Here is a 14,636-nt window from a genome sequence, read left to right as displayed (position 1 = left end):
TCAAGTGAACATAAATAACTATTAAACTGCACAAATTGCTGAAAATGTATGTTATGACGTCAAAAACTATGTCTGTACACTTTGCTTGTCTGTTCTTTCAATTTGACTAATTTTTCGTCTTTTCTTCTTGTTTCTACTCTCATTCAAAATCTCAGGTGATGTGCTCTCCGTGTTTAAGTCATCGTTTATTCCTTCTGTCTCTGGTAAGCTCATTCCTTCGTCTCGGTCCGCAATATCATGGTTCTTGTCAGCTAAAACAGTACCATCTTCGTCTGCTTTCACAACAGAAGGTATAGTATCGTCTGATGGTTTGTCAACAGATACAGTCATACATACTTGCATTTGATTGTCATTTGTAAAAACTGGGCCAAGACTAACGTCATCAGGCTGTAAAGCACCTATGGGTTCCGCAATTTGAAGGGTAGCAGCACTCTTTTTAGTCACAGCTTGAACTAATGGAGGGAAACTGTGCTCGGAGAGAGTGAAGTCATCATTCTTGTTAATATGGGGATCGAGAGTGTTGTACCGCGCTGCTGATCTGGCAGTTGAAATATGTTCTCTTTCCTCTATTCGTTCAGCTATGTTTTGTTCTGTAGTTGGTGATTGAGTTTGTCCATCATCCTGTAATAATTCTGTTGGAAGGAAGTTTACTACCTGCCGTTGCAAGACACCTGAAGATGTAGATGGCAAATTTTGTTGCTGTGTCACTGTAGTTCTTCTTCTGTTTAAAGAACACCTATTAGCTACGTGTTCAACCGATCCACAAATAAAACACGTGGGGGGTTGTCCATAATAGATAATCGAGGCACGATAGCCACTTATGACAAGACGAGATGGGATATGTTGTTTTATTTCCATTTGTACTATACGATTGCCATTATTAACTTTATATTCAAATTTGTCTGACCACTGTTCATTTGATACTGTTTTGATTACACCATACTTGCCTAAGATCTCGACAATTTTTTGATTTTCCATCTCCAATGGAAGATTGACTACCTTCACTTTCGTTATTTGTTCAGTAGCATTTGACACTAGAACTTCACTGATCAGACCATCTTCATGTTGAAAATTGACAGACTGAGGCAGTGAGGACATAATCTGTTCAAAAGAACACTTAGAAATTAACTTTAAATATACACAATATTCTTCGCTATTTAATTGTATACCTTGCACCTGATCAGCATTGAGTTTGATCGTATCAGACAGCCATTTATGTATTGAATAAGGGCTAGGCCTATTTCGACTCGTCGACTTATCAAATGCAAATTTGATTGTATTTTCTCTTAAATTCTTTTCCATTTTCACAAAAATTCAGAAGCAAAAAAAAAAAAAGTTCGTCAAGTATCGTATATAATATATATATATATATATATAAATGTGTAGCAGTCTCAGGAAGAACATGCAAAATAACAGGCCACACTTTACCTACCACTCCGCAGTTCCATTTGATAGGCACTACCAACCACTGAGCCAACGCTGTCATAAGATGTTTTAGTTAACTTTTCACTTACCCTCTTCTTATGTACACAGTTATTCTTCATATGATTTCCCAAAATCCAATCATGGGCTGTTGTAAATGAATCAAATGATGACCAAAGGAAATCAGACAATGAAGTTCTTATACCTTGTAACAAGTCATTGCATAAACTACTGGGAAAATATTCACTCCAGCGGCATTTTTTACTGAAGGCAAGAAATTCAAGTGAAAGATGTAATGTTTTTTACCTTCCTATCATTCAAATTCTTCAATTCAATGTGGTAAACGTGAATTGAAGTGTAGAAAATTCATTGTAAAAAGTAATTTGGTTAAGTTAGGTTAGGGCTGGTCTGTATTAGGAGCTGCTGTATGTTTTATAAATATTTTATAATTCTGGTGTACTTTCCTCCAAACCTAAGTCAAGTATTTTAAGTTTAATCGTTGTTGTCAGCAGGGTTGACACGATTATAGCAAGTTAATTTAAACGAGTTTTCTAATTCCTTTATTCCACCTGGAAAAATCGGGTAATTCGCACCCTGCTGTTACCGCAACTAAAATTCTGATTTCGCATTGCTTTAATCAAACTTTTACACTCCGTATCCAGTATTTTGTCCGAAGAATGTAAACAAAACAAATATAATGAACACAACGATCCTGAGCCTCGTTTCGTTATGGTATTCACAAAATTTGCGGATCAGTACGTAATTGTTACTACAAATAACTGTAACTTTATAACTACAAGCGGCGCAAACCTGTCTTCAACATTGGGAGGGGGGACAGGGAAGATCGTTCCCATGATATTATTTTCTAAAGTGATGTTCAAAATATTTATGAATTTGAAAAACAATACTGTGGAGGATAAGGGGAGCAGAGTTGTCTTCAACATTGAGAGGTGGGCAGATTTGAGCTTTATTCTGGGGGATATCAATTTCACCTCACTTTTGTGACAATCGAACGCAAATTATCACATTTATCACGCCCCGAAAAAACACATTTTAAATCGGGTTGTTGGGGAGGAAGTCCCCCCAGTTCCGAGATTGGAGGGGACAGTCCCCCCAGGTCCCAGATTGGAGGGAACAGTCCCCCCGGTTCCAAGATTGAAGGGGACAAGTCCATGGGCGTCTATTTCTCGTAAATTTAGGGGGGCCCATTTAGATGCAGAAGGTATATATATGAGGATTTTAAGACAAATTGCATTCAGTTTATACCCAATATTGTATATTCATAATAAAATAGGGGGTCCACATGAGCTTTGGGGGGGCCCGGGCCCCCGCTCTCAGGATCGGCGTCCTTGGACATGTCCTCCTCACCCCCCACTGTGATTTGCGCTAGTGATACCTACTAGCTATCGTAAAGTGCACATTTCACATGTTGACGCTAAACATTAGGGAATGAGACCCCTACCAGACTGCATTGATGTTTTGTCTAAATAAGTGACAGAACAGATTCTTGAGCTGTTGGCTACACTGAAAAAAAAAAATGATAATATCGTATTTGTGTTGTTTTCGGTGTTGTGTACGTTCTGGTTAAGTTTACGTCTTCAGTAATTAATTTGCCGCAAGAAAAACAATGACAGTGTTGTGGATGGGATTTGTAAGTTGTAGCTATAAGTAATACGTGTAATTCTCGAAAACTAGATACTTATTCCCAAGTACCGGTAATATAATCTGTATGTCATATTTATTAGTATTTGTGTTTGTTTTGTATAGCAGGTACCCTTCTGTAATAATAATTTAGTTGAAGGTTCAGTGCAAATTCACAATAAGTAACTATATATACATTCATTGCATATTTACTTTTTTAATTAAATTTATTCGGTCAATGTTCCGTTAAGGGGTTCCAGTGTCTTTGACACCACTACTTTCTATTGATTTTCGTTTCATTACATAATATAACGTTATATTAGGTTAGGTTAGGTTACGTTAGGTCAGATTAGGTTAAGTTAGGTTAGCTTAAGAAGGTCCAGTGTAGTTTGGATTCCCTTAACGGAATATGGACCATTTACTCTTTGTACCATGGGTGGAGTTGCATGCTTCGGTACAAATTTATTTTAGAAGGGCTTATGCGGTAAGTATAGATCCAGTGTTTGTACATACGACATAATAAAATAGTGGTGGTAAATACAAGGGTTAACTTTACAATGCCCGCTGCAGCTGGTATACTTACTCAGAAACGAGAAATTATACAGTATTAATGTTATGAATGTGGGTCAAATCTTACCTAACGGTAAGCTAACCCTTTCCTACCCATACCCTACTTAACCCTATCTTACTCGACTCTAGCCTACTCCACTCTACTATACATTGTAAAGTTTACCCAAATACACTAACGAACTTTTGTTAGGCAGTTACTAAAAGAGAATCCTATATAAACCACTCAGGACAGTAGCACAGGGAGCCGTCTCGAGGGTGCGTCCGTATGGGACAGACACATCACCGATGGTGGGTATGGGCGTAAATTTTGATGCATATACTGACAAGAAAGAGATCCTCACCGAAAAAGAAAAGAATATATTGTATACCAATTTGTTGAGATCCTATGTAGAGTTAAAAGAAGCTTCTGAAAAGCCAGTTTTTTTCCTTACCATGACTGTACAATATTTGTGATGCATTATAAGAAAAGTGTTATCAGGGATCAGAAATGGAATATATGCATGTTAGCAGAATCTATTTTTGATATCACTATACTAAGAGGAGGGCAGGCTTAAGGGTGTCAGACCGTTTCCTTCGCAACTGGTCTACAATTGGATTTATGGGTACTTTGAAATTATTGTTGTAAAGAATATACCATTTTTGATAACAGTTCATACCGTCTACCGCACGAGTAGCTCTTGTTCTTTTATTAAGTGTAACAAGAGTCTTTTTTTTTTTCCTACAAAGTTTTAAATGTTTTTCTAATGGATTGTGCATAATCACTTAGACTATATTATTACGTAACAAATCAAACTATAGACTGTGTGTATTGACTTAGCGCTGTTTTGTTATGGCCATCCTGTAAAATAATCCAGAAGATCACATGTAATTACAAGAACTTTAATTATACTGTATATCTACCAAATATTATCGCAATAATTTTACAGATAGAAACAAAGGAACGCAACAACCATTCTAAACATTTCTCACAAATACATCATGTAAAGCAGTGTTTAAAACTTTACCAATGTTTATCACATTTCCGGAACGGTTTAAGGTATCAAATTGATGTAAACAGCATTTTGGAAACCATATAACTCCTTAAATATGATAGCTACTATCTAAACCTTTTTTCAAAAGAAAGCATTCATAAAAAAGTCTTTTTTTTTTTAAGTGTAACTTTGTTCATATTTATTCAGAATGCATCATGCCATGGTCATAGATGGTTTCGATGTACGTCACTTCGTCCATGTCAGATGCTTTATTACTGTTGGTACCTTCCATTTCAATTCAGGCAGACTATGTACCATCACCATCTCAGATATTGTTGAAACTTTTTTTTATAGCAACTAGACATGTTTTTAAGAGACCCATATTTTTTTGTTTTGTCGAAAAAAATTTTCCCGCCAAGTAATGGGCCATCAAAGACGGGGAGTACAGTTTATGAATTGTAGAAGACATGGAAAATGGTTAACTTCGGAGCCTCACCATTCGGCTATGGAGACAGGTAGAGTTATAATTCTTGTTGTGGTATGTACATAGGGATATAAATAAACTATATTTTATTATAGTTTGGTTTGCACATGCGTATCTTTTTGTACATAAATTAACAAATGAACGTCAATTTATCTGGAAAGTCGAAGTTTGCGAATTTTTTTCGAGCACTTCCGGTTCGAATTTTAAAATTCTGTTTTCACGGTTGGTAAGACCTGATTACCCGCTTTCCGAAAAAAAAATTGTATCGCTTCTGTGTGCAACCGTTTTGTCGCAAAAAGTTCGAGAAATTGGAAAATTTTCAAAAATCGCCATTTTTGGGCGCCATTTTCTCGAAAACACCATCTTTTAAAATTCTGAAATTTTGTCAGATGGTTCAACTTTACATGAGTAATAAACACACCAAACACCATTCTCGACCAATGCTTCATGAATTAACTGCAGCCTTTTAAAATTAGCGAAGTTTCGTTAACTTTGATGTCACAGTTAGCAACACTGGGAACAATAAAAGTGCAATGATTTGATGATGTTTGTGGTTCACATTTCATTAAATGAAGAATAAAAGGTTTTCTTGACTGTTTTTTTCATTATTTTGATCAAGAAGGCTCTCTGAAATAGTAAAATGGGCCTCCCCCTACTCCTTCGTTTTCTTAAACCGAAATAATCTGAGGTGGAAATTACGATTACGAAACACACAAATTTTAAGTTTACTTGAAATGGCCATCCAATAAATTCTGATGATCTACAAAAAACCTGAACTATTACCTCAATGATGATTTGGAATGCTCCAGATAAAGTCTCAATTAAGTGCGATGTCATTACAGTGATCGAAAAAGGACAAAAAGTTAAAAAAAAATCGAAACGTTTTCTTACGCGTTCCAAAGAAATTTACTGACTTTTTAAACAGAACAATCCCAACATAAGAATGGGTCACTCGGAATTGTACAGTATTTGACTAAAGTGGGTCAGTCTGCAACCTGCGAGGGAAGTGTATGTGTATGTGTGTGTATTGTGCAAATTTTAAGTTAGCTGCTACTGCGTTGCTACAAATCAAAGGTGCAGCCTGTATTGAAGCTGTCATGAGTGACCTATTTCCTTTAGTAGTATGATCCGTAGAAAATGACAACTGTCTTCTTCAAGAATGTGGTAAATGTCCTGGAGTGGAAGGAATAAGTGTGGAGTCTTTAATTATTAATCCTGATGAAAATGAAAGCGTTACGTATGCCATATGGGAAAACAATAATCTCGTTAAAAAAACTGACACTTTCTGTTTTCGTATCGTACATTGCTTGTTTAACTGTAAGAATTGTAATTCATGACTACATCAAGAATTAATTGCTATCGAAAAGCACCGTATAAAATTTCAAGGTGCAAATCCTATTTTATTTCATGTGGACTTCGCTGAAAACTGGACTGTTATTCTGCAAAGTGAAATTCAGAGTTATCACCGGAATATGAAACAACTGACAGTTTTGTTGTAATAAACGACGATAAAACACACGATTCGGCTCATGTACTCATAGCCATAGACAAGATTCTAAAAATACTCGAAGAAAAGCGAAAATATACTTTATAGAAAAAGTTTGAATACGAGAAAATAAGTGTCTACAATTTCCCAAACCGTGTCAGTGATTTCTGATGGCGCTGCATCCCACTTTAAAAATCGATTTAAGATGTTCGAGATGCAGACAGCTCCAATAAAGCAGTGGTTTTGCAGTGAAACCGGCCATGCAAGGTCTCTGTGACGGTATTGAGGGGGAAGGGGGAGGTGTAAAGAATGTGGCAACGCGGCATAACCTTAGGCAAATACAAATACACAGTATTAAAACCGCAGAAGAAGAAAAATGAAATGAAATCTCACGTCCCACGATTATGCCGGTTAGGCTAAAGGAGCCTGTGATTATGAGAAATGAATGAAATGCAGAAAGTGGGAGGAAACGGGATAACCCCAATAAAACCCACGAGCACGGTGTTTGTCCACCACAAAGCCCACACGGCGCGATCTGGTATCGAACCAGGGACCCCAAGCACCGAAGGTGAACGCTCTACCACTGAGCCACCGCGCCCCCACTAAAACCGCAGAAGAATTCGTGAGTATAGTACAAGTACAAACTCCGGGTATTACTCTCGTTTTGTTGCCTGAACTGAATTCGACGACTTCCGGAAGAATGAAAGGGAAAGTATGCGACCGGTAACTGGTATTCAACGAAGTCATCTTTGGCTTTCGGAAAATGGCAAAGTTTTTATTGCAGTAACAGGTCACCATGAACTAACTTCATGCTTCCCCCAAAATCGAACTTCTGCAATTCAAAGTGTAGATTTAAGAAATCTGCAAAAAGGAACTTTTGTTACATACATATATGTATGATAACCAGTGGTGCGTAGCAGAAATATTATGAATAAATCATGAATTACGTGAAGTTGAAGTGCTCTTTATGCTTTCACATGGACCTTCAGCATTTGTGACTATAGACAATGTGCTACGAAGGGGCGGATCCAGGACGGACTTCTGGAAGGGGGGGGAGGTATACTGCTACTTAGAGCTACGAGTTCCAAACTCTGAGATCGGTTTTATTTATATATAAAATAAAAAAGTTTCTTTCCCCTAGATCCACTTCTGGACAAGTTGTGAGTGAGCCAACACGTATTGGAGCCCCTGCACCGTTACATGCTATTAGACACCAATCAAGCAAATGATTGGTTCACGTAAAAAATAAAAAAAAATCAGTGAAATTTTGTTTCCGAAGACCATTTTAAGTGAACTTGAAATTTTTGCGTTTCGTAATCGTAATTTCCACCTCAGATTATTACGGTTTAAGAAAACGGAGGAGTAGGGGGAGGCTCATTTTGCTATTTCAGAGACCCTTCTTGATCAAAATAATAATAATAATAATAATAAAACAGTCAAGAAAACCTTTTATTCTTCATTTAATGAAATGTGAACCATAAACATCATGAAATCATTGCACTTTTATTGTTCCCAGTGTTGCTAACTGTGACACGAAACTTCGCTAATTTTAAAAGGCTGCAGTTAATTCATGAAGCATTGGTTGAGAATGGTATTTGGTGTGTTTATTACCCATGTAAAGATGAACCATCTGACAAAATTTCAGAATTTTAAAAGATGGTGTTTTCGAGAAAATGGCGCCCAAAAATGGCGATTTTTGAAAATTTTCCAATTTCTCGAATTTTTTGCGACAAAACGGTTGCACACAGAAGCGATACAATTTTTTTTTCGGAAAGCGGGTAACCAGGTCTTACCAACCGTGAAAACAGAATTTTAAAATTCGAACCGGAAGTGCTCGAAAAAAATTCGCAAACTTCGACTTTTCAGATAAATTGACGTTCATTTGTTAATTTATGTACAAAAAGATACGCATGTGCAAACCAAACTATAATAAAATATAGTTTATTTATATCCCTATGTACATACCACAACAAGAATTATAACTCTACCTGTCTCCATAGCCGAATGGTGAGGCTCCGAAGTTAACCATTTTCCATGTCTTCTACAATTCATAAACTGTACTCCCCGTCTTTGATGGCCCATTACTTGGCGGGAAAATTTTTTTCGACAAAACAAAAAAATATGGGTCTCTTAAAAACATGTCTAGTTGCTATAAAAAAAAGTTTCAACAATATCTGAGATGGTGATGGTACATAGTCTGCCTGAATTGAAATGGAAGGCACCTATTGTAGAATCCTCCAAACTTTGAATGTATTTGGGACTGTAGCATCCGTAGTTGGCCACACTGAATATTACATGTAGCATTGTAAGTTTTCATTTTACATGCAGATTTAAAATATGTAATAATTTGACTTAGTGTTATTAGAAAGAATACAATTTTACAATGTTGGGTTGACAATACTGCTGATCTAGTGGTATTTGTCGAGTCTGCCAAACTACTGTCCCATCTTTATATTTGTTTGGTAACAAACTTAATTTTTTTTTCTGTCAATTAATATAGATGTTATAAGGAGGGGGTCACGATGTATTTTTCTTCAACTATTTCTAGAAGTGTGCTAGATTCAGCTAAGAAAAGAGGGACAAGAAGAGAAAGAATGAATAAAACCTAACTTAATTATGATATTATGTAGGTGGAAATTGAAACTAAACAGACTCGAAATTTACGGATGTATATTTCCTCCTTTGGAAACATAAGGCATAAACATGATGTTGTGCTCACAAAATGCCATAATTCCAATACAAGGAACATTTTCGTGCTTAAAAAGAATATGAGGTAAATTTATAACGTTTATCCACGTCACTTTTTTGCTTTAAATAATATATTAATGTATTTTGGAGTACAATTTCCTTTCCGTATTTGTAAATAATTGCATACAGATGAATAATATTCCTGCAAACTAATATGCCATAGAAACAATTATTCATTTGAAAAAGTTACATGAACTTGTACTAGGTGGCCACTACAAGAGTGAATTTTATCTGTTGCTGCTCAGAAAAGACCGAACGTGGTGGGTCCACGCAATAGCGCGTGTACTCTTTTTTGGGAGCAGGTGCATTGGTAGTAATAAGTATGCGCGTAAACTAAATTTTCTTATTAAGCTACAGTCACTACTAATATTTCGACGTATAGCTGTGTTTTTGTGGAAGGCAAAGAGTTACTGTTGTTTGTTGAGATTGCAGTTGGCGACTGATAAGATGATGCAAGTATCAAACAAAAATAAATAAAAAATATCCGTTCGCTTCTACAATACATAGCATCACTAGTTAGTGACTAAAATGATTTATTAAAAGTTATTTATTTTTCTTTAAAAAATGAAAATCCAAGTGTACTGTTGGAAGTAAATTATATCTTTTGAACTTCTAAAAGTCGAGTAATTACTATTCCTTTTTTTAAAAAGTTACTTACTTTGATTTTTTTCTCTACAGATTATTTTAGAATTTTGTCTAGTTCAAACTTCTGCTAATTTCAGTTTAAATGGACAAGATTTCCTAACTGTTCAAACGTTCTTGCTGAATTGATGATGTTAATTAAGTTTTGGCCAGCTTCAACTTGGGAAAAGTCTTTTCTCAAAATGTCACAGTCACTGGGGTTGTCAAGATCATACATTTGCAATGTATTCGTGTATATATTTGACAGAGGATAATAGATGACACTCCAGCACGGGACCAGATTCGAAGCAGTTGATCTATTCGGCTTAAGTCCGGCTGAAATTGAAATACATAGCGATAATACTATACATTGTTATTGTGGTAAGATAATAATAATAAGAATATTATGAATTTTGAACATTATTTGTGACTGGCGAATTAGTTATATACAGGATGGTCCATTTTAATCTTTCCACAGAAATATCTCGAAAACGGTTGAACATAAATGAACCAAACAAAAAGTCAAATAGGAAATACCATGGGGCAAATCGAATGGTGATGTCGTGGTACCACCCAGGGCGTCCTTCATGGGGGCCCGGGGCCCAACTTTAAAATTTTAAATGGAAGTAAGGGGTGAGTGATACCTCATTCGATAAGTTCTTTAAAAACTAAAAAGCGTTGTGGGAAAAGATTTTTCATACCGGTCACTGTATTCAAAATAGCTGCCAAGATATGTTGGCTGTATCAACAAAACGTCCAGCACTACTAATATGAAAAGGGTTGAACATAAATGAACCAAACAAAAACTCAAATACGAAATGTGAAGCAAATCGGATAGTGTTGTCGTGGTGCCACCCAGGGCCGCCCTTCATGGGGGGCCAGGGCCCAACTTTATAATTTTAAATGGAAACATGGGGCGAGTGATATTTCGTTTGATAGACCTTTAAAACTAGAAAGCGTTGTAGCAAAAGATTGTTCATGTGGGTCACCTTTTTCAAAATGACCACAAGACATGGTACCTGTATCAGATAAAGCGTTCAGTACCACTAATATGAAAACACCAGAACAAAAATTCGACTAGGAAATCACAGAGGGTATTTATCATTCCACGGCTCGAGAATGTTGCAACAGAGGAAAAGATGATTAAAGTGAAAGTGCCATAATGCAAAGGAAGTAATCTAATTCCTAAAAATTAATCGCTCCAACCTCCCTCCGTAAGTGGTGAAGCGGGAAGGAACGGTGAAATTGCAAATGAGAATCTTAGTTTTTGCAAATTGTATCTACAAAACAAAGTTATCTGAAATGTGTTTTTATAAGGGATAAATGTCACTGTAATGGGATAAAGTATGTAAAATTCTTGTTAAATGGTACCTTCCATTTTGATTGCAGACAATGATTTGATGCAAAAATGGATCAACTTAAATACGAAACAAATTTGTCCAACAATGTGTATAAATATTGGTTTTGTTCAACAGTCGTTTTTTCGATTATTTCTCTTCTATGTCTTCTTGCATGTGATAGAATATGAGCTTCACTGAAATGTTGTCCACAGTTACATTACAAATAACTTTCAGCGGTATCCTCGGTTGCGATCCTCAGTAACGAAACGGTACATACAGATCCAAATGCCTCCCAAACATTTTGCACACATTGCGTTAAATTGTCAGGGGCGGGCAAAATGTTTGCAAGTTCCAAAACTGTATTATTGAAACCTTTGCTTCTCATTTCAGTTGCTCTTTTTTTCCTATCCAATCACACCTGGCAATGCAAATGGGTGTTAAACTTGAATTTCACCTTACTTTTATTATTTACAGAACCAGTCACTTGTACACAACAATGTTTCACACAAACCATACTTATTGCAAGTAAAAGTTGGGTTCTCAGATTTTCCCATTCATTCCCCTTCACCCACTTATGGAGGGAGATCAGAAAGATAATTTTCTAGGAATTGCATTTCCTCTTTTGCATTATGTCAATAAACTCAAATGGAAAATACCATGGAGCAAATCGAATGGTGATGTCGCGGTGCCACCCAGGGCCGCTCCTCATGGTGGCCCGGGGGTCAACTTTAAAATTTTAAATGGAAATAAGAGGTGAGTGATACCTCGTTCGATAGATCTTTACAAACTAAAAAAGCGTTGTTGCAAAAATTTTTCATATCAGTCACCGTATTCAAGATGATCCCAAGACATGTGACCTGTACCAGACAAAACGTCCAGTACCACTAATATGAAAACGGTTGAACATAAATGAACTAAACAAAAACTCAAATAGAAAATGTCATGTAGCACACCGAATGGTGTTGTCGCTGTGCCTCTCAGGGACGCTCTTCATGGAGCCCAGGGCCCAAATTTAAAATTTTAAATGGAAACATGGGGCAAGTGATACCTCGTTCGATAGATCTTTAAGAACTAAAATGTGTTGTGGCAAAAGGTTTTTCATATCGGTCACCGTATTCAAGATGGTCGATAAGACATGTTGTTTGTGTCAGATAAAGTCCAGTACCACTAATGTGAAGACAGTTGGAGATAAATGAACAGAATAAAACCCGTTTGGGAAATCACAGAGGGTATTTATCATTCCACGGCTCGAGAATAATGAAACGGAGAAAAGGATTGTATAATTGTTCATCAAGTTCGTCCTGTGTTATGCTTCTTGTATGTTCTTCTTAAGAGTAGGTGGTAAATTTGAATATTTCACGGCTTTGAGAACTCTCAATGCTAAGTTAAATATAATGTCTGGGATGAAGAAATTCGGAAATAGACCAGAACTGGTTCCACTTACTCAGAAGCTTCTTACATCTGCTAAGTCTGCTTACCGTAACTACAAAGCATACTTAGAAAACCTAAGAAAGGAGGAAGCTCAAAAAAAAAGAAGAAAAGATGAAACAAAACAACAAACAGAGAGAGAGGTGATGGAGAAATTGACAAAAGAAAAAAAGGGTCATGATGAGATTTTGGTCAGTTTTTCGTGTGCTTTTGGTCAGTTTTCAACTATTTACAAGAGACCAGACCACTATGAGCCCTGGGTGTAGCACTTCGTAATGGAGTAAATAAGAGCTCAGTGACCTAGAAATCCATGAGATTACCAGACGTAGAATTCTAGTATGGCATTACACATATTACATTTCCTTCGAAAAGAAATTTCATTAACAAGTAGAGGGACTGGCCATATGCAGCCTTCTCCCGCCTCTTCTAGCCAATCATCCCGAAAATTAAATTCTACAAGGAAAATACAAATTTGTGAAATACTATATGTATGTAGATAATTCCTTCTGGTTTACAAAAACCACTTAGAGAGCTTAACAACATTTACTTTAAAATTAATTTCACCATGAAACGAAAAAAAGAAAGAAGAAAAAAGATGATGATTAATTTTCTTGACATAACCATTAGCAGAAAAGGAAAGAAATTTCATAGGAATATTTACAGAAAAACAAATGCAAAAAAATGTATACATAAATAAGATTGGACGTACTCCACCAAAGTTAAATCAAATCTTTGGATAAATATTCTTCTTCAGGGTTTACAAATTACTATGTAGAAATCAAAATATAGACAGTAAACTTCGTCTATAAAATTGGTTTTCAAAATGTTTACATTAAACAATCGTTAGATAAATAGAAACACAAAGCTCTAAACAGTTAGAAAAGCAAGCCAAACTTCTAAATAGTTGAAAAGAAAGTAAAAACTTAAAACTAAAATGGGTCTCCTTGTCGCCTTGGCCAAACAGTTTTTCTACAAAATGCAAAAAATTACACAGAATATGATATAAGGGTGGTCTTGAAAGCATCTAAAAACACCTGAAAAATTTTCAATATGTCGCAAAGTTATTATGCAGATGCAAAAGTAAATTCTGGCATTTATAAGGTGGTACGTATTTGTGACCAAATCTACTAGGTATGATCAAGAAAAAAATTGGAACTAGAATAAAAGAACATATTAGAGACTTTAAGGATAATGATCAAACAGATTCAGGACTGTCAACACACCAAAGCAAACCTATGTGTTCATAAAACAAATCAACATTTTGCACAAAACTTCTTCGGTTACAAAGAAATAAGTATACGAGTCCTTCTCAATCAGGAACAAGAACCCTAAATTAAACCTGGGTAGGCAATAATCATAAATTACAGCAGAACAAAAACACTTTATATGTACGGTTAGTGCATCGGAATTTTCACAGCATTTTAGTCAGTACATTTTACAAAACATTCATTTAGTATAATGTTAATGCATCTGTAAACATTGTGGATTGAAAATTAGATAATTGCGGCCACCTTATGATGATCATCAACTGTAAGAAGACGGGGGAAAGCTGCCTTAAGTACTGAAGTTATCTTTAAGAAAACTATTTAAGAAGCAGTACAAGAAGAAATCCCGAGATTAGAACCACATGAATAAGCAAACAATGAGATTTGCAAAATATTGTAGAAAAATAATAATCTAAGACACACTGCAGGAAATATGCCTTTGAAGCGGACATCCGGTGAGAACTCGTGTGGTTTGAATCTCACATTAATCTGTAGGTCCTTGTTTACTACACTTATTTGAAGAAACAACAGAAAATAAACCCCCTAAGGACCAGATTTAGAGAAAGCCAATTTAAAAAGTAAATAAACAAACAAACAAACAAAAAAAAGCTTGGTTCAGGTTTTCGTTTTTTGTGTTTAATTTAATTTTTCAGGTTTCTC

The 14,636-nt window shown here is 35.9% G+C and overlaps 1 protein-coding gene across 1 annotated transcript in view; it reads left to right on the top strand.

Moving 5' to 3' along the window:
- The first annotated feature begins 2,915 nt into the window (after positions 1–2,915).
- Secp43 (tRNA Selenocysteine associated protein) overlaps positions 2,916–14,636 on the top strand; it is a 46,959-nt gene continuing 35,238 nt past the window's right edge. The window contains exon 1 of the mRNA XM_081738668.1: positions 2,916–3,073. Coding sequence (XP_081594794.1) covers positions 3,050–3,073 — 24 coding nt within the window. The 5' untranslated portion in view covers positions 2,916–3,049. The remainder of the gene's footprint in view (positions 3,074–14,636) is intronic.

The sequence above is a fragment of the Thermobia domestica genome, chromosome 14 (assembly GCF_964235325.1).
Source record: "Thermobia domestica chromosome 14, izTheDome1.hap1.1, whole genome shotgun sequence".
In the NCBI taxonomy this organism is placed as follows: Eukaryota; Metazoa; Arthropoda; class Insecta; order Zygentoma; family Lepismatidae; genus Thermobia; species Thermobia domestica.
The sequence above is the reverse complement of the archived record's forward strand: the minus strand, read 5'-3'. Positions and strand labels throughout refer to the sequence as shown.